At 28.8% G+C, this 27512-nt stretch overlaps 1 protein-coding gene across 1 annotated transcript; it reads right to left on the bottom strand.

The window, feature by feature from the left end:
- Positions 1-213: 213 nt before the first annotated feature.
- Positions 214-27461, bottom strand: LOC107455867 (guanine nucleotide-binding protein subunit beta-1). Its single transcript, XM_071177026.1, has 10 exons — positions 27157-27461; positions 23239-23314; positions 21272-21417; positions 21134-21197; positions 18775-19006; positions 15717-15975; positions 15088-15571; positions 8990-9061; positions 7550-7766; positions 214-2331 (listed from the first exon to the last, which is right to left on the bottom strand). The coding sequence occupies exons 2-10, from the start codon at positions 23293-23295 to the stop codon at positions 2225-2227; spliced, it is 1638 nt and encodes a 545-aa protein (XP_071033127.1). The 5' UTR covers positions 23296-23314; positions 27157-27461; the 3' UTR covers positions 214-2224.
- Positions 27462-27512: the final 51 nt, after the last annotated feature.

Raw genomic sequence — 27512 nt, 5'->3', positions numbered from 1 at the left:
TGCATCTCCATGCTCTCACATAGCTTACCTCACCTTTTAAAACAATTAATCTGGAAATTCTACTAAATTTTTTAAAACTTGAATCAAAAATACTGTTAATTTAGTTAACATTGCTACTAACACACACTTAAAAATGTATCGATGGTATGTCTGTGTTAAAAGTGGCAGGGAAGAGCTAAGAAAGCGTTTAGCAACTGCAACAAAGAGTAGACGTAAAGATAAACAGCTTTATTCACCAATTTTAAATTACATACGGTTTTTATTTTATTTATTTTTTTTGTTTTAACTGACAAAACACAACTAGACTCGAATTTGACTTTCACACTGACAATGGCGAAAATAAAATGAAGCTGACATGCACAGCTCCTTTGTACACAAGAAGATATTCCAGTATTATATGAACAGTGTCAGATATAACAGTATTTTCCGACTCTCACTGAGAGCTGTAAAAGTGACAGCACAGGGGGGAGGATTTAATACTATACACACAAGAGGCTGCATGCTCCGAGCTAGAATGCTAACTGGCTAAAGCAACAAAAACAATTAAGTAAAATTTGAAATAGACAATGGCTGCTACATTTTCCACTACATCTACTTATATAAACATAGGAGCCTACAATGTAAGTTCCTTTCCGTTTGTTGAAAGAAAGATTAGTTATTTTTTTATTTTAATCAAGGGCAGCCTGAAAGTAACAACACCACCATCTTGTGAAATTCCATGAATAGAGACTTGAGTGCAATAACACATTGGGAAATTACATTATGCACCAAAAAAAGTGTATTGTAAAGAACCATCAGCATTTTTGTCAGATGCTGATCAGACAGAAAACAGCAGAAATGCATTGTTATTTTATTTTGGCAGTCTTAAAGTAGGACTGTCCCGGTAGAAGAAAAAAGAAAAACGTTGGCTAAATGAAGCCAACAGAGAGGAAAGTTGGCAGAGAAATTGTGTTAATAATTTATATAAAACTACAACTTTGAGAATAGCAAAGAAATATTTCATACTATTTTTTTTCCCTCCATTGATATTTTATAGATGTTACTACATAGTAAAACTTTTTCTTATATAACATAAAAGCATTGATAAAAAAAAAACTATAAATAATACAGACGTGCGTAAAAGATTTACAAACTTTTACAGTACACAAAACCTTCATTTTTTTTTATTTAAAAAAACCTCTTGTAGCTTTTGTCTTGTTGTTTTCATATGCTATCTTTCTTACCACTGCATTGGCAGTTACAGACTTTATAGTCTGCAAGTTGAGTTCAACTTGGAATATACTTCAGCAGTGATTATAGTTGGGCAAGTTCCACATCATCTTCATGGTCCCAAGAAGAGTGAAACTGGGGAAGGGGGAGGTCTGCCCCTTTGACTCGGGCAGACATTTTAAACAGTCACAATCTAGATTATTCATGTGATTTGACCACAAATAACGAATTCACATTATTTACAAATGGAATCCACATCTAGCACTCGTAACATAACTGACTTCACAATAAGGTTTTACAATGATACATTTATTTAAAGCCTGGAATAGAATTTGATACAAGTCCATAGTCTTGATCATAATTAAAAAAAAAAGCTCAACTCTGAAAATTAATAAGAATGGCATATCTACGCATGGGATCCCATATTTGTCTATGTGCAACCCTTCTGTGTTAGGTGAGCGAGAGACCAGCCGGGGCTCAAACGGATCTCTCAGGCCAGCCAACACATTGACCGTAAAAATCTTTAAAAAACCAAAACCTCAAAAGAATGGGATCTGATATGCAGAAGTGGCATTCTACAGAATTACATTAAAAAAAAAAAAGTAGAGCAATAAATCTGGGTAATAAGTTAATATAACTGTCAAGAGAATACTATGCAAGCAAAGAACAGCAAGCACCGTGCACTGAGAGCAACTGTACTTCAGGCATTTTGCGACATACTCATGACTAGACAGAGCTGTATATTTTCTTTTTTCTTAAATCCAGTAATGAGAAAAATCAATAGAAGAGGGGAGGATTGGTTGTTGTTTTTTTTAGATCACTCACTCACAGATAAGAGATATAAACATGCACGTCTGAATATGAACGCCAAATCACACACATACGAATGTAAATTTCTTCACAGACTTAAATAATGCTAGATGTAAAGTTACAAAAGAAGGCCGAGGAAGCAACACTACTGTGTTCATGTGTAAACAACAAATAACTGGTCCAGGAAATATGTTTTGTTTCAGCGTCAATTCCATATTTTGAGGAAGCTGTCCCAGGATCCAGTGGCAACTGCCATGCCATCTTCAGTTACTCCAAGACAACTTACTCTATTATCGTGACCAGCCAGAACCCCTGGAAATAAAACAAACGAAAATTAAAATTGCACAGAAAAAATGTTGGTTACTTACAAAGCTTGAAATAAAAAAATAATAATAATTACCCTAACTTAACAACAACTTTTATCTAAGATAGTTTAGTACAGTGAACTCTTGCTACAACGATAACTCCCTCCATTACAATAATGTTTCGGGGTCCCGACGAACTTGCATATGAATTTCAATGCTATCCACCTCTCAATAATCCGATATTCTCGGAAGCAATTTCCCCCCTTCAAATTTCAACCTTATTTTCTCCATTTATTATTTATTGGTTTTCAAATAATGTAAAAAATCGTATCATATTTTGGCAATTTCCCCCCGGTCTTTTCTGACAAGAGAAATTTCACTGCTGATTATCCCAAAATCTTCTATTCTCAGAAATGCCTGCCTTATCTCTTAAGATGTCACAAATGTAACATTCCTATCTGATTTCATATTTAACCATAATTACAACTCTGCAAANGATGCTTGGAAATGTTGAAAATTTTGTTTAGTATCCTAATATTTTACTTCAAATAGTATGTTTTGATATAATCATGTTGGGAAAATGCAAGAATCAGTTCTTAAATATCTTTTAACAACTTTTTTTCTAATTTTATTGCCCAGAAATTAATTTTAAATTATAAGCAGCTAAACTCAAATAAAAATACAGTTTTACCAAAACTATGGGTTTTTGACGTATTTGACAGAGGGTTTTTTGACATGACGGAAAAAACCATGGTATAAACCGGTAAAATCCGCCATGTGTCAAAAACTTGCCAACCCTGGTACTTATCTTATTTCTTTTCACCAGAGTGAATGGCTTTTGTATTCAGATTTCAATACCCCATCCTTGATGTGCATACACCACCCAAAGACCTTCTATTCTCAGAAATGCCTCCCGTATCTCTTAAGAAGTCACAAATGTAACATTCCTATCTGATTTCATATTTAACCATAATTACAACTCTGCAAACAAAATCTTTATACAATACATAAATAGATTTATAGTTAATACATATATAACATTAAAATTAAAAAAAAAAAAAATATGATTGTATCCCCAAAGTATGTAGGTCCTCAATATAACAAATCCCTCTACAACAATATATTTATTTGGTCCCCAAAATATTGCTGGAGCAAGGTTTTACTGTATTTTAATATACTTGACAGATTATAAAATGTTTCAGAATGGGAATATAAAGATTCTTGATAATGGGCTTTAATTAGTATTTTAAAGAGATACTTTAAATTTAACTATGGGAATTTTTCTTTTAAAATATTAATTTTGCAATTATTCTTGAAATTCAAATCCAATACAGAACATAAATATTGCTTTAAAGACTTTAGTGAAAGTCAAATGCAACTATGTCTTTTAAGCAAAATAATGACTCAAAGTTATACATAATTATTCTATTTCTCAAATGATGAAACCTCATTTATGAAAATGTATAAAGATTGTTGATTATGCACTATTAAAATCAGAGTTTTTTTTTAAATCTTTAGTCAACAGTATAATGAGTATCATGCATTATATTAAATCATTCATGGCAAAAAGGACGAAATTGATTAAGTTTAAGATTATATAAATAGTACACTATAAATCATTTCTTACTAGCACACCAAAAAATTATTTTCTGAAAATACAGAATTAGTAAGTAAAATTTCTTCCAAGATATAAAATATTCTGATTAGGGAGGTAATGAAGTGATTTCTCCGAATACCGAATATTGCGCCCAAAATATAGGCCGAATACCAAATATTTGGCAGCCGAATAGCAAAGTTTTCCTTTTCCAAAAAATAAATAAATATTTTTTATAGATATATATTAAATCCTTAAATAAAAAATCTTAACTAACAGTCATAACGATGAGAAAAAGAGAAATAGAAAAAAAAAAGATATTGTCTTAATTTTTAAAACAAAACTTTAATGTTAAAAATAATATTTTTCTGAAAAAATTATCCAAAAAACCGTTTAGAGACAATGACTATAACAAAGGCTTTTAAAAATGCAGCGCTGTCATAAAAACGGTGATAAAAAAATATAATATACAAAAGCAAAACAGGACAAATAGAAATCAATCTAAATTTTTGAAAGAAAATTTTAAAGCTAACCATTTGTTTTTCAATTACCGTATTTTCTAGAAAAAGTTAAGTTTAAAGTCTAATAGAAAACCTCCTAGTTGCATCACAATAAAAATGTCTTTAAAAGCAAGTTTTTAAAAAAGACAAAGTTAGATAGAAATCAAAGCAAAAATCGTTCATAATTTTTAAATGAACGCCAAAAACTTCAACTTAATAGAAGAATAATGTTCATTAGATACGCTCTTTAAAAAGTGATGTCGCATTAAAAAATTCTGATAAAAAGAAAAGTTAATAAAAAAGCTAATGAAAAACAGAAAAATTGTTCCTGGCTCTGAAATTTAATTTTAACATTTAGAGTTAGTTTTTTTATGTAACCGATTATCCGTCTTACTGTACAGGAAAAGAGTGACTATAGAAGAATTAGTTACCAGAAATGCTCCGTTAAAATGCTGCAAAATAGTTAATACAGGAAAACCAGCAAAAAAGAAACAAATAAAAAAAATTCTCAACTTTCGTAATATTAAGTGCTGAAAAAACGTCAAAATTAACTTGATGAATATACATATAAAAAATCAACAATACAAAACTTATAGTTTAATATAAAGTAATCTAGTTTCAATTCTTAAAATTTCGCTTTTCCATTAGTCTTTCAAAACATAAATTAAGTTTTAGAACTTAAATATACGTAAAAACAATTTCTAATGTATAGCAAAAAATGCTATTTTAGACTACTTGTTATGAAATTCATTCAAATTTCCCCTAAAGAAAACTTAGTCGAAAAATACTTTTCCAAATAATTCTTAGCAAATATTCGGTCAATCGAATATTCTGCAAAAGGGCCGGATACCGAATAATCCTTACTTCCCTAACTTAGAGAGGAAAAAATTAATTCACATATACTAATACATTTGGATGACAATAATAGTACAAATAATATGAGAGGTACCTAACATTTGCCAATTACATAAATGTGATATTCAGTTATTGTTTCATGTATTTGTTACTCAATGCTGTTGTTGGGATAAACAATAGTTTTTTTTTTTTTTATGTGAGAGGGAAGAAAAATTGCAAGTGATTTATACTTTAAAAAATACAGTTTTCATACTTACTTTAAATGTTATTGCAAAATGTTATTTCATACTTACTTTAAATGTTATTAGCAAATTGTAACTGCATAAAAATTCTTTTTTAGAAGAGAAACAAACAAAGACAATATATATATATATATATATATATTTTCTTTTCAAAACAGAAACTTAGCAAAGTTTTTGGGTAAGATAGCAAGGTTAGATTTTGCTGCATGAAATTCAATTACACCAGATTTTGGTTGTTTTTGTAACTGTCTTCACACAGGCATAATTGTCTTTATGATCAAGGCGAGATAAATGGGTAATTAATCATGCATGTACTAAATATTAAACTGATTTTATTTTAATTTTATAAGTTTTCAAGGTAAATATTTCTGAAATTATTATCAGTTAATATATTTGATTTCCAGTTTATACAAAAATTTTCATTTGAACTCAAGTTAATGAATACATTATTGTTTGAATTCAAATTAGGCAATTTGAGTTAGAAGTTTTTAGAAAGGGAATTTGATATAATCTTTAGAAATGAGTTAGATGTTTCAGGGGGTGTAGGACATTTTGAGACCATAATACTTCTCAGGACACTCTTTTATTGGTTTGAAATTTACCCCCAATATTATATATTAAGTTAAGATAACTTTTCCAAAATATTTTTAAAAAGCAAAGTTCGAATATTAAAAAAAATTTTTTGATAACAATTTCCTTTATGAAAGAAAAAAAAACTGACTTTAAACACATGTTAAAAATAACAGAAATCGAAATATACTGAAATAATAATAATCCTTAAAACTAAATTTAAGGGCCTACTCATAAACAGGGGTGATTGTAAGCCCAAGTCAAAATTCCGGAAAATTTCTTAAGGAAAAATAAAAAAAATAATAAAAAAATTCAATCGAAAAATTAGAAATTTTTTTTTAACAAGGTTTTTTCCATCTTCTCAATACTTCTTAGTTTACTTAAAATACATTTAAAATTTTACACATACCTATACCACTTACACATACCAATGATGACCTGGAGAAGTAATTGAAATTTACAAATAAGTCTTTCTTTCTTGAGTTTTATGATTATAATAACTATTTACTAATAAAAAATGAATATTAATCTTGAATATAAGCTTATAAAGTATCTGGCTCTCCCTTACAAACAAATAAAATAAACTGTGTTTTTAAGTTCCACCTTTGAAAATTTGATTTCCGGAAACTTTTGTGATCAATGATTTTTTGAAACAACCTTTGATCAACGGAAACCTCCGGATCATGGTTAGCGAAAAATCCGGATTTTTTCCGGAGCACAATCAGCTCTGCATAAATCTAAGGAATTCAAACTTATAAACAAACAAATTGACACATAAAGTCATTTAAGTTATATTTAATACAAAAGAAAATATTATTTTTAGGCCGTAAGTTGATATGCATAAAGAATTAATAATAATAATAAAATAAAAAAACTTTAGTAAAATAAACTTCAAAAAGGTCTTGAATTTCCCCTGAACCTTGTTCGCATGATCAGACATGTTCCGATTTCCAGGATATTACTTTTAAAATCAAGGTAACCATTGTTGTTAAATGAAATCTTCCTAACAGTTATAAAAACAAATAAAACTATTAAAAAAAAAATACATAAAATATTTGAATTCTTCAGAAAGCTATAGATTAATTGAGAGCAATCAAACCCTGTACCTTCAGTTATTTGTTGGTGAAACAAATCAGAACTATCTTCAGAACTTTTAAGTGTAATGAGTTAAAATAAAAGTCATGATTAATTTTTTAATTATTAGTTTGTATACCATTATTAATATTATGAGAAATATTTAAAAATGGAGTTTAAAGAATGGAAGTTTCATAAAACTGCACACTAAATTAACCCTGATCCCTCTCACAAAAGTTTGATTTAATTCAAAAAAAAATTGTTTAAATACAAAGTCAGTAATTTCTCTCCGCTGGATATTAAGGTGGATCAAACTTAAAAAAATAAATAAATAAAAGAATAAGACATATTAGGAAATAAAAACAGGCATGAGAGAATCAAGTAACTTACCAGCACGTTCAGCTTTCATGGAATCCCAAACATTACAATTGAAGTCATCATAACCAGCTAGAAGTAACCTTCCACTCTTGGAGAAAGCAACTGATGTAATTCCACAGATTATATTATCATGGGAATACATTGCCAACTCTTGATCAGCTCTTATATCGAAAAGCCTGCAAGTAGCATCATCTGAACCCGTAGCAAATGCATACCCATTAGGGAAAAACTGTTAAAAATGAAGCAAATTGTATTACATTTACCAAACATTAATGGTTCAATAAATAAATTTCTTATGTTTGACATTCAAAAATAAAAAATGAATCTAAATTGATGTGTAAAAAAATAATAATACTAAAACAAAAATTAAAAGAGTATACATTCTTTATGTGTATTCTTCAAAAAATTAAACAAATTGAAATAAATTAAAAAAAAAAATAATAATAATTTTACATATTTTCAAACTATATATAATTCCTTTAGTGATGAGGAATTCCACTTCATCAGGGTGCGTAGCCAAATCTCTGAATCAAAAATAAACACTTTTTAAAAACTTTTAAAGCACTTTACAAAAGTTTTCAAGCACTCAAAAAATTCATATTCAATCAATGATATTATTGAAAAACAAAAACTTTTTAGAAACAGTTTTAGCGTTAAAAAAAAAACCAAAAAGTAAATCGAAACAATCAGTACTTTCCCACATCACCGAGCGAATTCAACTTGACCCTGAACTCAGAACAAAAGTACCCTTACCCCCTACGTCAAAAAAAGTGTTAGAAGTAAAATAAAATAAACAAGAACAAAATTAAAATAAATTAAAAGGAAAAACATTTCAGAAGGTTCTGATATTCTCTATCCGAATTGAAGCACTCGGGCTTCGGTTCGATGTGCGCGCATGCGCAAGTCATAATGTGGGTACGACATGAAGTCCGCGTGAATGATTACGTACCAAACTCCCCTTTTTTCGTGAAATGCATGGGATCCACCAGATATCACTGAAGGGGAAAAAAATTATTCAAAAAAAAAAAAAAAAAGCACTTTTTAAAAATGCCAGCTGAAAAAAGCACATTAAAAAGCTTTTAAAAACAAAATCCCCAAAAAAGCACCTTTAAGTACTTTTTACAAACACTACGCACCCTGTTCTTTATTAAATGAAAAACATTTTCTCCAGTGGACAGATGATCTGCTAAGAAAATTTGTCCTAAGAAAGGATTTTATTGTTCAGAAATTTTATAAGACTTTTTTAAAGAAAAAAAAGAGAAGAAAAGCACAGGCTCTTAATAAATAAAACCAAAGATCATGCTTTTTTGTGCGAAAAAAAAACTAGTTTTTTTTCCAATCCTGATTAAAAAACAATACACACAGGAAGTAAAATATAACATATATTTATTTGATATTTTGAAACAGAAGAAATTAGAGTATCTAATTAGAGAAACATTAAACTCTACTTACTGTGACAGCATTAATATCAGACTCATGACCAGGAAAAGTTTGTTTACACATTCCATCTCGAATATCCCACAGCTAGTTTAGAATAGAAAGAAGGAAAATTTAATGGAATAAAATAAAATCAATTATAACAAAACCAAACAATTATAATATTTTAAAACCCAATGGATTAAATTTCTCATCTTTGAACAAATATTTTTTTTAGTCACATCAGAATTTTAAGTTTTTGTTAACATTGAAACAAAATCTTCAGATGAGAATTTTGCTTGTGTATTAGCAGTAAGTTAAAGGTAAATTGCGATATGTCTTGATCAGAAACAATGGAAAGTCAGACAAATAAAGTCACAAAATCGTTTATTTAGAAAAAAATTAAGATCAAAATTATTCTTTTTAATTCTTAAATGAAAAAGATTAAAAAGAATAATGATCAAAATAACCTATTAGTTATGATTTTGAATTGAGTGCCGTACTTATTAACAATTATTTTAACATATTTTTGTAATGACAATTTTTTTTAACACTTAATCATTAGGAATCTACAATCTTAAACTGAACATCTGAAACAATATAGTCAATTAGGTACATAATAATAACAGAAATTTTACAATTGTTTATAGATATTTAAATTTGAGAGAATACAATTTAAAAAAAAATCACAAATATTTAGAATAATGACATTAAAAAAAAGATTATGAAATTAGAATTTTTAACTATTTATTAATTTACTATCCAATTTAGGACTTTCTATTTTCTTTTACTCTATTCATTTTTCTTCTTGAAATTATGAGACAGCATCTATTTAAATAGCGAATTTTTATTTAACAGGGTGCATAGTCAAATCTTTCAACAAAAATTAAGCACCTTTTAAGAAATTAAAAAATATTTTTAAGCACTATACATGTTAACAAAATGCAAAGTAATTCTCAAAGACTTTACATGATCGTGATTAAATAAACAGTTTCTGACAAATAACTGTTTTCTTGATTATATTAGCCATAATAGATCAAGAGGATTTTCAGTTCAATATCAGAGGGTGGAAAATGAAGCCTGAAATTGAGAATATCTTGTAAAATACAACAGAGTTGCACATGAGAGCGCAGTAAACGCACGGGCTGAAACGCAAGTATTTCATGAAACATGCAAAATAATCGACATTTTCATACGCTAAGAAGCGACAGTGTACGCTTAAACAGTTTGTGGTTGAATGAATTGTTAAAAACAATGAACAATGTGGAAAATACGCTTTTGCATAAATACTTGGCGAAAATCGACATGGTTAAAAAAAAAAATTTATTTTCAAGGGAAAATTAAGCACTTTTTAAAAACACCCAATGAAAAAAAAGCACCTTTAAAGGCTTTTAAAAAACGAAAATCAAAAATAAGCACCTTCAAGCACTTTTTAAAAATGATACGAACCATGATTTAAGTTCTTTAAGGACAGAATAAACACATCGCTTTTTTATTCAATGCAGGATATTGTTTTATTTCATTTATAAGTTCTTTGATGAGTCACTATTTGATTTTCTGCAAGATGTCTCATGCACACTTCAGAATATGTTTTCGAATTCTCGACACACTTCCATTAATACTGCTGACGGAAGAATCTCTCTTAAGATAAGATACTTCCGTATTGCCTTAGCGTTGTCGGATGCACTGAGAAGGCATTCTTAGATTTAAATAAATATTTGTAAGACAAAATGCTATATAATTTAGTCTTTTTTTCCCTTGGGAATTAATTCAAGCATTTTCTAATGCAAAGTTAATATCCCAAGACATTGAAATGAAGCTATTTACATATTGCATAATATCTACAAGTTTATAAAATAACATCCAAAACTAAATTAAATCCAAAACTAGAATGTGTCATTTTTAAAGTCTCTTTCAAACAATTCAGCAGTTAAATAACAACCATTCTGAATTTACTTCTGTGCATACTTTTGACAAAAAATTATTTAACTTTTTTACAATTAACAAGTGTTTAAATCTTTTAATTACTTCGGTAGGCCTTGGATAGTCATTGAATCTGACAAGACCTCGGATTTGTCTAAATAATCTCTATAATCAAATCTAATAGTTAAAATATATTTTACTTCAATAGATTTTTTTAATCTTCTAATAATAAAAATAATAATTGCTTTTTAAAATAGCAGTAGACATTTTTTACCACACACTCTCATTTTACTTCTCAGGAAAATGATACAAATTGGAAGAAAAAAATCGAAAGCCGCTTTCATATTTCTTGCTAAGCTTTTGCTATTCATTACATCAAAGAAAAAAAAATATATTTATATATATATAAAAAAAAATCATGTTCTTTCTTGTTAACTTTAAAATTCCCTTTACTGTAGTGGCAGAGAAAAATACTAGTGTAACTTTTTACCTATCATTTACCTCTAACTAACAAATAAAACTCTTAGTTTATGACAAAAATTTTATCTCTCCAATATCTTTTCTCAATACTTCATCAACAATTCCAGAAATAAAAGTCCCATCATCTTAAATTATTCTTGAGTTTAATAAATGATTTCGCAGTAACTGTACATAATGAGACATATCAGCAAAAATAAATATTTATGAAAATGGGTCTGATAGGATACAAAGAATAACAGATTCAATTGTTATTTGATTCTTCCAACGTATTCCACATCTTCCTTAATCTGAAGCAATTGCTTTTCCATCAATTTAAACTAGTTCCAAGCTTTCTATGATTTTGAAAAGACTTTATCCCTTGTAACTCTAAAATCGTAAAAATTATTTGTTTCTAATTTGCAAACATTCCTCAAACCAAAATCAGTTGGAATTTTTTTGAAAGGACCTAGGTTTTGATTAAGTTCTGCATTTTAGCAAATATTTAATGAGATATACACTTCGTCAAAACAAAGGAGGCATGTTTTTTTTTTTTTTTTTTTTTTAAATCGAAAACTTTCAGCACCATCACTTTTACATACTAACGCTTGGTAGAAATTGGAAAATTTTTAAATTTACAAAAACCATATGCTTCTGAAAGAAAGAGCGTGTGATAATATGTGAAACGTCCATAATTGTCCACCTGGTATTTGAAGAAACTTTTTTTTACACAGTTTTATAACTAACACTTTTTAAAAGCTTGATCCAATTTCAACAATCATAATTATTTCTGCTCATAATTCTTTTTTTCTGTATGCGTTCCACTGTTTTATATGCTGAATCAAACTTTTTTTAAAATTTTTAGTTCATTATTTTTATTTTTCAAATCCTTTTCTAAACTTTCATTTCTCTCTTTCAGTACTTCAACTTCTTAATTTATATAAAGCACTTGCCACAATTTGCTGAATACAAAAATTTTACATTCATAGTATTTAAATTACTTTTCTTTGGGCTAAAGAGTTTTCAAATTGTCCAACCTACGAACCAATACTTTGTATTCATTCTGATCGGCAATGCAAGGAAACGATTTCTCACAGACAATGCATATTTTATATTAGAAAGGTCATTTCGTTTGCAACAATGAAGTCATTCTTTGTATAGTTAATCATTTACTTTAGGGAACAAGTGAAAAATTAGGGTTTTTCCCTTTTTTTAAAAATTATTATCAGAATTTGGGCTTGTTTTTAATTGCTCAAACTGGCATTCAGTTACCGTTGCTAAAGTTTTATAATTCGCTTCAAGAAATAGAAAAAAAAAATCATTATACAAAACAATGAACGTTTGGAATCAGTCACAAAAAAAAAAAACTCCCAAATACTAGTTAGAGCTCGTTAAAACAAATGCTCTGTTCTTGAAGTTAGAAGTTCATGCTGTGTGCATCATAAGCAAAAAGTGAGCTTATTTGTGATAAAACTTATTGGAAGAATTTAGTTCTAAATAGAAAGTTGTGCCTAAAACAACAAACATAATAAAGTGTTATTACAAAATAAAAAGATGGCACACAAAGTAAAGATAGTAAATTAATTAAATAATACCAAATTATAATTAAACAGGGGTGATTGTGAGCCCAAGCCAAAATTCCGGAAAATTTCTTGAGTTTAAAAAAAAAAAAAAAACAGTTTAAATTGAAAAAAATTTAAACAAGTTTTTTTTTCCTTTTTCTCAATATTTCTTAGTTTACTTAAAATATATTTAAAATTTTACACATACCTATACCATTTACACATACCTATGATGACCTGGAGAAGTAATTAAAATTTACAAATATGTCTTTCTTTCTAGAGTTCATGACTATAACTATTTACTGATAAAAAATTAGTATAATTCATGAATATAAGCTTATAAAGTATCTCTCTGGCTCTCCCTTACAAACAAATAAAATAAACTGTGTTTTTAAGTTCCACCTTTGAAAATCTGACTTCCGGAAACTTCTGTGATCAATGATTTTTTTAAACGTCTGGACCTTCATTCTCCGGAAACTTCCGGATCACTTCTAGCGAAAAATCCGGAAATCCGGATTTTTTCCGGAGCACAATCAGCCCTGATTATTACATTCTTTAACAAAGGTATTTCTTTATAACCGTACAAAGCAATAAAATTAAATAATATAAAAGAACATTTAAAAACCAAACTAATAAATGTCTCCAACATGGGTAATGCTTTACAGTGGAATTATACTTATCCATTACCATTGAAATATCCTCAGTGGTAGACGGATCATGGGTTACAGTCTCCTTGCCGTCAGGCTAACAGTGGGAGTGGCTCGTGGTTTTCCTCTCCATCTCACGCAAATGCGAGTTAGTTCCATCAAAAAATCTTCGACGAAGGCAAATTTCTCCCAATACTTAATCCAGGAGTTCCCTTGTCTCTTGAATTGTATTCAAAATTACAAGACTCTGGTGTTTAACATTGGTAGCCGTAAGCTGAAAATTGGGTCGGCTGTGCAGCGACAGTTATAAAGTTAAAATTGTTCACTTAACATAAATGTAACAAAAGGAATTCTGTTTACTTACACGTGTGCCTGCATTTCTCGCGTCCAAATATTATTATATATTAGTATTATAAATATTTGGATATATTGGTGCAGAACAGTAATTTTTCTAAGTAATCATATTTTAAAGTGACATTTATAGTGTTGTAACGTTATATTGTTTAAACAAATTNTTAAGGGGACACGGGACCTTTCAAATGAAAATTTATGAAAACTTGTTTTTTAATTTAATTTTACTATTATGAACATAATTTATTTATTTTTTAGCATATTTTAGGAAATAGGCCAAGTAAAAACAATTTTGGTCAAAATTTTTTTAAAAATTTAATAAAATATGAAAATTTTAAAAAATACAAAAATTGTCCCTTGTGTCTGAAATTTCATCCAAATAATTTAAAATTTTTTCTATAGATAGATAATGATGATATAAAGACTCTCTAGCATCAGTTATTGTTTCACTTCAACAGGTTTTGAGAAAAAAAATTTTTTTTAGTTCCGACGCTTTTTTTTCGAAAATTTTCATTTCCTCCTACAGTTAAAGTTGTATAAAAAACTTTATAATTAATATTTCGTGAAAACAATGTTACATTGTCTTTATAACAGTCATATGAAGCATATGAAAAATTTTCAAATATTCAGTCACAAGGGACAAATTATAGAAGTAAATTATGCAAAAAAAGTTAACGGAGAAAAACTACTTTTTTTTGTGTAAATTAACTATAATAGCTATAATATCATGCTTAAAATATAAAAAGAACTTCTGATGTATTCTTAATATAATAAATGCTAAATTTTTACCAATAGAAACGATTTTTACATAAAAATATTGTTCGTTATGCATCATATCAATATGTCATATGTAACCTTGAAACAAAGAAAAGAGATTATTTTTGTGTGCATAAAAATTACACTAAAAACATTATTCTCTATAATTTTAATAAAACAAATAATATATTTGATACCAGATAAATAAAAAAATTATTGACAGGCACATAGGAAAAGCATATTGCAGAATTTCGATAACATGCTAGAAAATTTCATACATTTGAATTCAAAGTGCCCACAATTGGTTTTAAAATTCACCAGCACAATATGTTTGCCCTTCGCGTTTTTCAATTTTTTTGTTAGCATTTTTTTTGCAATATTTTTTTTCTTTCGTAGCTTTTTTGAAAGTGCTGGTTTGCTTTTTGACACTTTGCTTTACACGCCTTGAGGCAATTTTTTCAGCTTTTTCAACTTTTAATGAAGTGAGATTCCCTTTCACAGTTATAGCAACAACAGTTCCCATATTAAATCTGCTGATTGCATCTGTCACTGCAATCTCAAGGCGGCGCTTGCTGACAAACACATCTTTTGAGCAAAGCTGCCATATTACGCTGTGCAAACTTTCGTTTGCATTCTGAGTTTGCCCAGAGGTACAGCGCTTCAACAAATCATCACATGCCAATCGTTGATATATTGGCATGATTTTGACTAGTATATTACTGTTTAGGAAAGCTTTCATCGTTGAATGACTTGGTACTTTTTGCCCAAGGGCATTTGCACGATTATAAAAACACCAAGAACTTGCTCCTTGGGGGCACTTGAAATGTTTTGGTTTCGCGTCTATTGACGAGCAATGATATAGAGAAGCAAATATCGATGATTTCATTGCGTCGACATTCGGAGCATTAGTTGTGATAGCTCGCCTGTAATAATTAGTGAGCCTTGATATAAGAGCATCTGTCAAGTGCCCTTTTCGCTTCCCCCCCCAATGTTTCACCCTTCACTTTAAATTCTTTAACTTTATTACGAAGCGCTGTACCTAGTCTTTTTGCCACGTGATTCACGCACTCTTCCTTCTCAATATCAATACCATCATACACATCCATTTTTTTTAGATGCAAAAATGTTTTGGAGTCCCCATCAGAAAGAAGAGTTGTGTACCGCATTTTGCATTCTGTAACAGAACGGCCCCACAAAATTTCCGCCGCAGACATTTCCATGGCATTTGAAGAGTCTTCAAAGTTTTTTTCACAAAGACCCGAACTTTTGTGTCCTTCATACCATATCTGATACTCAGGTGAAGAGAATTTAAGTTCACTTTTCGAAACTTCGCACAAATGGCAATATTTCGACATTATTTCAAAGTCAATCACCAGTCCAGTCAATATATCAATAACGCAGCCAATGNTTTAAAACGTGTAAATACAAATCACGATTCATAATTTTTAGATCGTGTAAATACGAATCATGATGCGTAATTTTTAGATTGCATAAATAAGAATTATGATGCATAATTTTTAGAATGCGTGAATGCAAATCCCAATGCCTTATTTTAAAATCACGTATAAATACGAAAATCAATGTTTGATATAATAAACCGCATGAGCAAATCAAGACATTGAATTTTAAACTTGCGTGAATACGAATCGCTACATAGGTTTTAAAACTTGCATGAATATGAACGCTACATAGGTTTTTAAAAAGGCGTAAATACGAATTACAATATCGGATTTTTAAATCTCGTAAATAAGAATCGCAACATACAATATTCAAATCGCATGAATAAGAATAGCAACACGCAAATATGAAAAGCTATGTTTGATATTAAAATCGTGCGAATAAGAATAGAGATATTAGCAGATTCCAGGCTTGTGACCTCTAAAAGGCTTTTCAGAAGCAGTATCGTTTGAACTACAAAAATTGGATCGATCTGGAGGGCGGGTAAAAAATTCGGAAAATCTTAACCGCTGCGTGTAAAAGGAGAAAAAATAGCTAAAATAAGTAAAAATGAGAAAGGATTGGTAGCTATGTAGTTTGATTTTTCTGTTTCTCTTTGAAAATAGGTGAATTTTCTGAAAAAGCGGAATATTTATAAAAAAAAGTGAAATCTTTAGAAAATCTGAATTTTTCATAAAAAGCTGAAATTCAAGAGATAAAAGTGAAAAAAGCAGAAAAATCTCATCCCTGATTCTAGTACAGTAAACCTTTCTGGAGCGACCACTCTCCGTTCCACAATAAAATAGTTGTTGATGGATGTTGGTCGTTCTTAGAGGTTACCCCCAATGACTTCAAAATTGTTATTTAAGGTACATGATTTTTTGCAAGCGATATTAATTTTGGTCAGTGTCATTTCCTTAGTGCGAAAATGACACTTTTGTTGGCGTCATGGTAAGACGGATAGATGAGTAAAATTTAGAGTCCATGAAAATGCTCCCAACTCATATAATTATGTGCAAAAATAAATGTACCAATTATGAATGATAAAGCTATTCTAAATACATAATTATATTTAAGTTTGCACTTAATTTTGTATCGTAAAAATTAGTTAGCTTAAAAAGAGGACAAGTTTGTTGTTTAAGATGCTTGTTTTTTTAAAAATAAAATTTTTTAATAATTCAACTTTCTACTGAATAAATCATTGGCAGTATCGTCATTAGTGCACTATGACTGTAACATGAGGTTGTATTGTTAAAAAGATCTCTTTAAATAAGAGCCTCAAACAAATATTTTGAATACATTTCAATCAACTTATTTATTTTGCTACATTTTTTATTTTGATATTATTTTGTGTTTCCTTAATTGATGCTTTCCGCATTTAGTGCAGATATTTTCCCGGTCACTTAAAGAAGTTTTAGTGGTCTCTCATACATTTTTTTTTTAAACAAAAAGCCGAGGGAAAAAAATTTTGTGTCTCCAAAATGTGGTCGTAAATAGAGGTGGGTCTTTCTTGGAGGTTTCACTGTACGTTGAATTGCTAATTAGCTCCAGTGATATATATATTATATGAAGTTTAAAAAAAAAAAAATTTCTTTTAAAAAATAAATTGAATCTATTTTATATTGACATTAATCAATATCATCAACCTGTCTAAATGTCTTTTAATTGCTTAATTGATTTCATATGATGGCATCGAAATTCGATGTCTCGTAATAAAATCTAAGTAATTAAAACTCTCAGTGTTGCAAAAATTCATAAGTATTTGACAGGTTTCAAGAGAACCAACGCATTTAAATGTAATTTTATAAAATTAAATACTAAATAGTTTAGACTAAATAGACATGATAAAAATATAAAACCAGTTACATGAAATCTTCAGAAGGACAGAATTATCACATTTCCGTCATATTAAAAGTACATTAACTTGTTACCAAACTGGTCAAATGCAATTTAATGATATATATAAATCTAACTGCAATATATAACAATGAAAGTTAATTTATTAAATTACTTTAGATTCAATTTGGAAGTTTTTCGCTTAATAGCAATTATTTTGTTTTTGAAATAAAAGCTGCTATAAATGTAGTACAGTGTAATAAGAAAAATCCATTTAGCAAAAATTTTTTTTTGTAAAAATGAGGAAAACAATTAGGTTTTTAATGAGTTAGGTTCATTTTGAGAAATCCTGATAATTAAAGAACCCACATTGCTTCCATTTATACAGTACAGCGCCGTTAAATATCTAAAAAATCATAGATGAGATGCAAAAATAAAGTTAAGCTGCATCTCATGAAAAAAAAAAGGACCAGCTTTTAAAATTTATTATGGTCTAGGTAAAATTAAACAAACTTTGATGCAGGTTCATAATTAGTTATATGCAATTAAAAACCTTAAATCGTAAAAAAAAAAAAAAAACTGTTAACACTTTTTATTTTTAAAACATTGTTTAAATTGCAAATATATTTATTTTACCTAAAATTCTGCATACTACTAAGATTTATATTTAAAATAAAATAAATTAAAGCATTATATTTAGTTTCCAAATGTACTTAAAAGAGGAAAAAATGTACGTAAGAGGAACCAGAAATTTGTAAAATTTAACAGAATCACTGATATCAGCTGAGAAAAAAAAAATTAAGATAGTTAGAAATTTTTTTTTTTTTAAGAAGAGGACTCAAACATTAATCTTACCAGGTCATATCTCCTGAGCTTGTAACTATTTGGTTATCATCTAAAAATCTGCAGCAAGAGAGGTAACCTGTGTGACCAGGGAGTTCTCTACTAACACGTACATTTCCCTCACGAGTTTTTAAAGAGTATATGGAGCATATATTATCAAGACCACCACATGCAACATAACTGCCTGAGGGTGCATAGGCACAAGTCATGACCCAACTTGAACGAAGTGGAATAGCATGAACCTGAAAATATTTCAATTTAAATAATTTTGCATAATATTTTTTTTGTAATAATAAATTAAAATATTTATATATGCATTTGGTTAAAAAAAAACCAGTCATACTGAAAATTATTAAAATTAGCAAGTAGGAGATAGAAGAATATGTAGATTAAAAGTTTTACTTTATTAAATTTCATACATTTTGAAAAGTTTACACTATAAAAATATTGACAGCTTGATCTTTCTTTAAGAAATAAAATAAAAAATGAATTATAAATCAGAAGAAAAAAAATGTCAGCCTGAGGTAGAATTTCATATATGGGATGATTTTTTTAAATTTACTCAAAGAATTTTAAAGCACAATAAACATTAAAGCCAAAAAGATTATTGCAAAAAAAAGGTTCAAATTTCTCAATTTGAAAAACAATCTTGCAANACAGCTTGATCTTTCTTTAAGAAATAAAATAAAAAATGACTTATAAATCAGAAAAAAAAAATGTCAGCTTGAGGTAGAATTTCATATATGGGATGATTTTTTTAAATTTACTCAAAGAATTTTAAAGCACAATAAACATTAAAGCCAAAAAGATTATTGCAAAAAAAAAGGTACAAATTTCTCAATTTGAAAAACAATCTTGCAACAATATAAAACAAAACTTAAGATATTCTTCTCAATTTCAAAAAAAAAGAAGAAAAGATGGAAATAAAATTAAAACGTACAAAAAACTAAGTTCTTCTTAGACCACAATCACTCGTATTTTACAACTAATGCTTGGTAAAATTTATGTTTTTAAACACCTCAACACTTCTATTTAAATAACAAAAAACAATAAAAGGATTACATTTTGACAAAATTATTTATTGCTGAGAATACTGACTAACTGCAGAAAAAATTCAAAGGTTTGACACATTTAAAAAAAAAAAAAAGAAAGAAAGAAAGAAAAATGAAGAATGCAATAAAATTTTTATGTCTTGAATAAAAAATTAACTAGATCAAAATTTAAATAAAAATTTTAACGAAACAGATCGTGATAAAGCATTTTTTACGATATGAATTCATATTTTTTTTTTTTTGTGATCACATATAATTAATTTTAAACAGACTAATTTCTCATGCCTTTTTTAAATATAAAGCTGAGCTAGAATTATTATTTCTTTATAATTTTTTTAAAATAATATTTTCCATGTTATACAAAGAATTCGACAATGATTGGCTGAATATTTGCTTTTCCCAGAAAATAACTCAAGCAAATGAGAAACAACAATTTTAGATAATATCAAAATTTGAAAATTAAGAAAAAAAGGAGAGGAGGATTTGATTGTGTCGATGTACATGGCATTTCTTTGGATCTACAAGTTCTCAAGTTATGGAAAACCTAGGCTCTTTCTTAACAGACTGTTAATCTCTTAATTTTTCATAATTAGTTTTTAGAAAAATATTTGAATTTTACTCAATACTAAATTTAAAATGATTAACACTAGAAAGACGGAAAATTCGTATATACCTAAATTGCCTAAAAGCAGTCAAAATGACAGGATTGCGAATGCATGAATAAATTTGTTTAAAATTAATTTTTAGCATTTTTTATATTATTTACAGTTATTTAACAAGTTATTAGTAAATATTAACAATAAAAAAATTATATGCTGTACAAAAAGTCACAAAATTCTAAGAAATTGTGTCATTATAGACATCATTGTTTTTCTAATTGAAATTAAAAAGCAGTCAAAATGACTTCCTTAGGCAATCTATAACCAATTATTTTAACCAATTATTTGTTTTGCCTCACATTTAATATAAATTTTTTAATCATTTTATTTCAGACCAATTAAAATCCAGCATTTTCAAATGTACAAAATTGGAAAAGATCAATAAGTAATTTGTATTATTAGGGCAGAAAGATTAAATTAACAAGAAATAAGGAGACTGCTGTATCGTTCCAAAACCAAGCATCTGACAAAACTAATTCATGGTTTTCAAAGACATAGAAGCTCAATCTACTTTCAGTTAAATTAAAAACTGGCTCGAATATTTAACATCAGATTAATACACAAGTCCATTAACTTTATAAAAAATATTTCTTTTTTTAAATATTGGTTATTGCTGATGGTATTTATAAAATACATATACAAAAGACATATAATTTACTTTGTTAGTTGTATATGCGTCCCAAACAATGAGCTTTCCATCTTGTGAGGCAGATACTAAGTATCTAAAAATAGTAGAATAATATTAGTATAACATCAGGCAATTGAAAAACATAAACAAAAGGTAAAACAATCCTACCTTGAATCGGATCCCCAATGCATGGCATAGATTTTAGCCAAGTGTCCTCGAAGTGTACGTCTAGTGCGCATTTGAATTCTACCAACTGGTTCCATGTTCGCTGTCGCCTGAACCAGCGTTGTGTCACACGCCGCTTTTCGTGCATCCTTAAAGAAATTTTCCAGAATCATTAATAGCAACAAATTTTGCAACTTCAGAACTGAATGTAGGAGGCAGGAGTTAATTCAACAAGAAAGCAAAGAATTTAGATAACGTGAAGAAAATTTCATCTTACGCAAAATCTGAACTAAAAAAACTTTCTGCAAGCTATTTATTGACTCTTGTGACCAGGGGTGCCACTCTAAAAAAATTTCAAGACTGAACTTATTTTTTGACCAAATAATACTACCTAGCGTTGTTTACGAAACTTTTAGAAATTAATAGCTCACCGACACCAAAATTTGCCTTTCCTTGATAATAGCCTACATATTAAATCAATCATTTGATTATTTTTCTTTTTTTTCTTCTTTATTTCATGTTTCTTTAGCAAACAAAACAAAAATAACAGCTAACCTTGTATATTTTTTTACAACTATTACTGAACAACCTGAAACCATTCATATCTCTATTTTTCACTTCACCGTTACTTATTTTTTGTTCTAGCATTATAATTTCTTTCCTTTTTAAAATAATAATCTTGATTTAACTTTGGCCAGCATGACAATAGGCTAGGGAAGGGGAAGCAAACTTCAGCAGATTTAGATTCAGCAATAGTACAAATTTAACTACACAAGTAGATGAAGTTCAATCAATCCCATTTGTCAAGACTTTAAGAATAAGATTTAGTGAAGCTGACAAAAGGAAGATAAATATAGTCCTGAGATCATTACCATATCATATGTTTTCATTAAGATAAAATATTTTTTTTATTTTGACCAAAAAAAGTTTTAAATTTCCAAAGAAAAATTTTTTTTTAGTTTAATTGATAGAATTTATTAGTCTATTGATTTTTCTCAAGACTGATTTCAGTCCCCAGGACTGAAGAGTGGCACCCATGCTTGTGACTCTAGCTTAAGCCCTTTTGTTGACACCAAATTTGTTCAAACATTGCTTTGAAAATCAGGGCCAAGGTACATGTAAAAATGAATGACACACATATAAAACAGCTAAAAAACTGTTAATTCAAACTGCACTGAGTAATTTAATTCAAAATTAAATTAGTTAGTGCAATAACCTGTGTCACTCCTTCATTTCAATATATATATTCAGGTAAAGGGGATGAGCTGACTAAATATTTTCTCCTTTTTGTTTTCTTATTGTAACTTCAGGGAAGTATATCATCCATGTAAATTATTAGATAAAAGGTTAAAAAAAATCACAATACTTGACAAGATTTAATCTTGAAAAGATTTTCTTATGTAATTTTTGTCATACACTGTCCCTTACCGTAAATGTTTATTAGTTGTATATTATAAATTTCTGAGTTTCAGAGAAGTGTTAGTTGCTGCCAAATTTAAGTAGGAAATTAAACTAACCAAAAAATCTGAAATTTTCAAATCATAACATTTGGCAAAATTTGTGTACTTGCAAGCCTAACAAAAAGCCATTTAAAAAAAATTTCTGAGAAGGGCGTTCGTGTATATTATGCATATTTGCAAAACAGTTTCGTTCCCTTTGCAAATATTTGGAATAGATTAGATTGCTTTAATTTTAATTTGAAATTTAAAAAATAAAATAATCAACAGATCTTGCTCTCAAATTTTAACTATATTAAAATATTAATTGTTTTTAAAATAAAATTTATATTTTTCACTTTAAATGAAAACCCAATTTACTCCTATCATTTAAGAAGCAGAATAAATATTTTATTACACTTAAAAGATAACAGATGTATTGTAAAAGCTCTCATGGGTAAAGTCAATTAAATGGCTATAAATGAAAGTAACGAATAAAAATTCTCTTAAAAAACATCCAGCGAGTTCACTTACTCTAATGGTATTTTTGAGGGTCTCTGCCTCTTGACGAAGACTGTCGAGTTCATTCATTTTTTACTTCTTAAAGGACCTACAATAAAAGAAAACTATTTATATAACGTAAAGCGTAAAGGAAAAAAAAAAATTAAATACCTAAAAACTATAATTGTTATTAAATAATAACTATCTACTACTACCTGGTTTTTGTATAAAATTTAAATAAATAATGGCTTGTCCTAGGAGTAACTAAGAATTAGACTCTTTAAGTCAGTCCCTTTCTATAGTTTCTTTTTAGACTATAGTTAGTCCCATTCTATAGTCTCTTTTTAGACAATTGTTCGGTGACTTGTGCTATTAATTGTTCAGTGATCACCAAAGGATACATTATTTGACTTCAGATATACCACAAATAACAGAACTTAAAGTACAAACATTTGTTTGTGATATGTTCTGTTTAAAACAAATACTGATAAATTATCCATTGCAACTGATTACATATATTTAAAGCTTTCAATGTTGTTATTGACGTTTAATATTTATAAAATTTTTAAACATTAGGATTAAATAGTTCTTTTTGTAACTAAATGGGAACATTTGCTGAAAAAAAAGTTTAGTAGTTTACTTGGGGGTGACTATAAGTTATACCAGTTGGACCTCTTTTATATGTTTTTAAAATTTCTAGTACACAGTTCCCCGTTCGTTGCCACAATTTAGCTATTATCCGGAGCAAGTAAAGATACAGACATCTTCCTGAATTTTAACTTTGTACAATGTTTTTTTGAAAGTTTCAGGCACATTCAATTATGTTTTTTACACAAGCAAGATAGCATGCAGTCTTAAACTTCTGCAGGGTCTAGCAAAGTAACCTAACAACCAATTAAAAATACAATGAGACAGGAAAAGGTCAGTATAACCTTTTATCAAAATTCTAGCCAAGTTTTACGGAAAGCAGTGAATTTGCATATGAGAATCTAACTTATACTAAAGCGAGCCACTAAGGGAGATTTCCGTATTGCAATCTGCGACAGAATAATTGGCAAGTCTTAGCAACTTCCGGCCAGCGGCCTGCAACGAACTAAAAAAAAATCACAGAAAGGGACCAACTTGAAAGGTATAACTCCAGGGGTTTGCCTAGGTTTTACTGAGAGGTACCTACTTACTACCTATTTTGTAAAAATTTAGACATGATTTGAGAAAATTAAAAATTATTAAAAAATAAACACAAAATTATGGTTTAATCGTTTCCTACGGGATACCAAAATAGAGTTTAAAGAAAAAGTATTTTGTGAAACTACCGTTTTTCCAAAAGTTGAATTTGTGAAGGTACTACTAAACGGTAGTAAATTTAGCTTGGACAGACCCCTGCCCTGAACTCATAGCCAATCCCCGGGCAAACATCCACATGTTTTTTTCTTCTATTTGAATTTTGAAGTTTAAATTCTATTAGGTAACTTGGATATTGTAGTTAGCACAATATCATGATACAGAAATATCCCCAGCCACTATGTACATAATTTAAATAAAAAACAAACTGGACAATGGTATAATTGTGATTACAGTTGGCATGAAAAGGTGTACCCCAACATGAAAATATCTTCTAAGAGACAAATTGGAATATTTCAACTTCATACATGTATTCTTTTCAAAAATCACCAAGCAGGACAACAACTTTGCTTTTTCTTTGTTTGTCACAAATCCTTTGTAATACGGTCAAGGACACACATAAGTAATTGGTAATTAACCCTTTCATTATAGCAGTCTTTTTCGCTAAAATAACTTCATTGAACAGTTTACCATGTCGCGAAGTGTGCATATTGCATGTTAGTAAACTGATGCTCAGATTTTCTTGTTTTGATTGACTAGCAAAATGTATTAAGCAGGCTTAAAGTGGCACTCTAGTACAGGGTGCAGTTTGGAATAATTATCAAACAGACGCCACCTATGAACGGCACTATTACACGCAGTTCATCACGTGGATGCAAGCTAATTATGACGCTCGAAATGAGAGAGTTAAAGCACACAGTAAACAGAATTTGGTGAAAAGTCTGTATTGTGATCTGCCGAGCCAACTAAAATTTTCAAGCTGCCAAATGAATTTTACACTTGCAACTAAAAAAAAAAAAATTCAGACGTTTGCTCAGGAGGCTACCAGTATACCCTTTGAATCGGTCCTGTTTTTTTTTTAATTTTTATTATTAGTTCCTTGCAGGCCACTGCCAAAACTTGGCGATTTTTCAGTCGCAGATCAGAAACGGAAATCTTCCCTTATTGACATGAAAGAATGAATTTAATGTAGACGCAGCTTATATGCAAGAAGATATGTTAATGTAAATAACGAATTAATGCAAATTGTGAATAAAGCTATAATATAGAAAAAATAACTTTATATTAAGTACAATGTTACAATGACTTATACATTTTCACTTAAATGGGCTGCCTGTTTACACAACAAATGCAATCCTAACTGATAGAAATTACTCATGAATCTAACCATCATTTTTGGTGGTTAATAACTATCTATGAAAATATATCACATTTCAAACTGCGATTCTATTCTAACTGCGATTTGACAATAGAAATAAATAGTACTTCCTATTGCAAATAGATATAATAACCACAAACAGTTAAAATTTAAATTGCATAAGGCCGAAACAACAAATTTATCATCAATACCTAAGGCAAAAACCTATGCAACCCATCTCTGATAATGTTAGAATATGATCAAATCTATTAAAAATAAATTATTTATCTTTATATACAAAGTGCTATGTTACCTTTGACTGCAATTTAAAATGCTTCAGAAGTACAACAACCAAATTTGTTTTTTTAAAAAATGAGATTATTGACAAACACTACATATAATGAATTTCTTATTTGATGTTTATTGATTAGTTCCATAAATATTTATTAATATTAAATCAATTTAACTGTTTTTATAGATCACTGGAAATCTTATTTAATATATTTTAAGTGATCTATGAAAATGTTTTTTAAAAAAAGAATAAAGATGCTATCATACAGCCCTGTTACGCCCAAAACAATATTCAAACAAACAAATGAACATGGTTAAGTGTTCTATACATAAATGTTAATATAAAATTACACAATTCCTTAAAATAGAATACTGTAATGAAAATCAATTGATAGTTTTTAATGTGTACCATGATCAATTAGTGTATTATGATTATAAAGAATAAAACAGAATAGAAGATAAAATGTAAACAAAACAAAATTTGAATCAAAATTTATAGTAACAGATTGTGTCCTTGTATGATAAAGGGTACATTTAATTCACAAGTGTTTAAATTTAATCAAATCTCAAATCGCATGCAACGTAATTAAATCAATATACTTATTCGTAATCGATAGTATTAGAGTAAGATAGTATATTTGCAGCAATCATAAAACAATAAATAAATCCCAAAGGTAAAAATCTAATATGTTTACACCTGTTCAATGACAATGTAAAATTCAGTAAATTTTAAGCATATTTTTCTCAGAATCGCAACGGAATGTACGTGTTTAAGCATTTCTTTTGATATATTAAATAGAGTACAGTTACATAATAAACGAATAAAGAACATAAGAATGCAAATTACTATGTGTATATTTTTATAACGTAAGCCTAGTTGTCAAATGTATCAAGATTAGCATAAATATTGTATTTATGGCAATAATAATATCTGAAAGCAATGATCTGAAACAACTCAATCAAGAATTACTTCGAGTATTTGATATAATAAGCGATTTAAAACATTAATTATCAAAAATTTAATTGTTGGTCATATCGATTAAGGCTACACATAGCTAGGCCTCTTCTATAACTATCATTGCAGAGTGATATAAATAACTTTGATTGCTATAAGTATTAATAAATATGTCCACATGGTATAAATAAGTCATACCTGGTGCAAGATATGATAAGAAACCTACTTTTCTAAGAAATTATAAGTAACACCGGCTGATCCGCCAGAGATCTGGTATGTTATCTGACCCTGGCGGCTCCGCTATTGAACCAATCGGTGTAACATAAAGTGTCTTATTGCAACAATTGCATTCACTTGCCGTTGTTGAACACTTTTTTCACAACCGATTTTTGGAAATAATATTATCGTGCATTCACCGGCGTTTCTATATTTACTAGAAATGAATGTTTGGATGGAAAATTTCCTTTACTTTGTAGTTACACACATTCCAAAACTTCGACGGACAGAGGGTGCGGTTCTCCTGCGCGCAATGAGGTAACCCCGTAGCTAAAGGAGGTACCCATCACTAGCGCATGGGCAGTG

This window comes from Parasteatoda tepidariorum, chromosome 2 (assembly GCF_043381705.1).
Source record: "Parasteatoda tepidariorum isolate YZ-2023 chromosome 2, CAS_Ptep_4.0, whole genome shotgun sequence".
Lineage (NCBI taxonomy): Eukaryota > Metazoa > Arthropoda > Arachnida > Araneae > Theridiidae > Parasteatoda > Parasteatoda tepidariorum.
This window is presented reverse-complemented; position numbering and strand designations above follow the sequence as displayed.

Coding starts and splice junctions, on each gene's coding strand:
- LOC107455867 (XM_071177026.1), bottom strand. CDS start 23,295: ATGAATGAACTCGACAGTCTTCGTCAAGAGGCAGAGACCCTCAAAAAT. Junction 9,062..15,087: donor AAAAAATTGCCTCAAGGCGT/GTAAAGCAAAGT, acceptor ATTCTAAACTAG/CTGTGGGATATTCGAGATGG. Junction 7,767..8,989: donor CTGATATTAATGCTGTCACA/GTAAGTAGAGTT, acceptor CATTTTTAACAG/TTTTTCCCTAATGGGTATGC.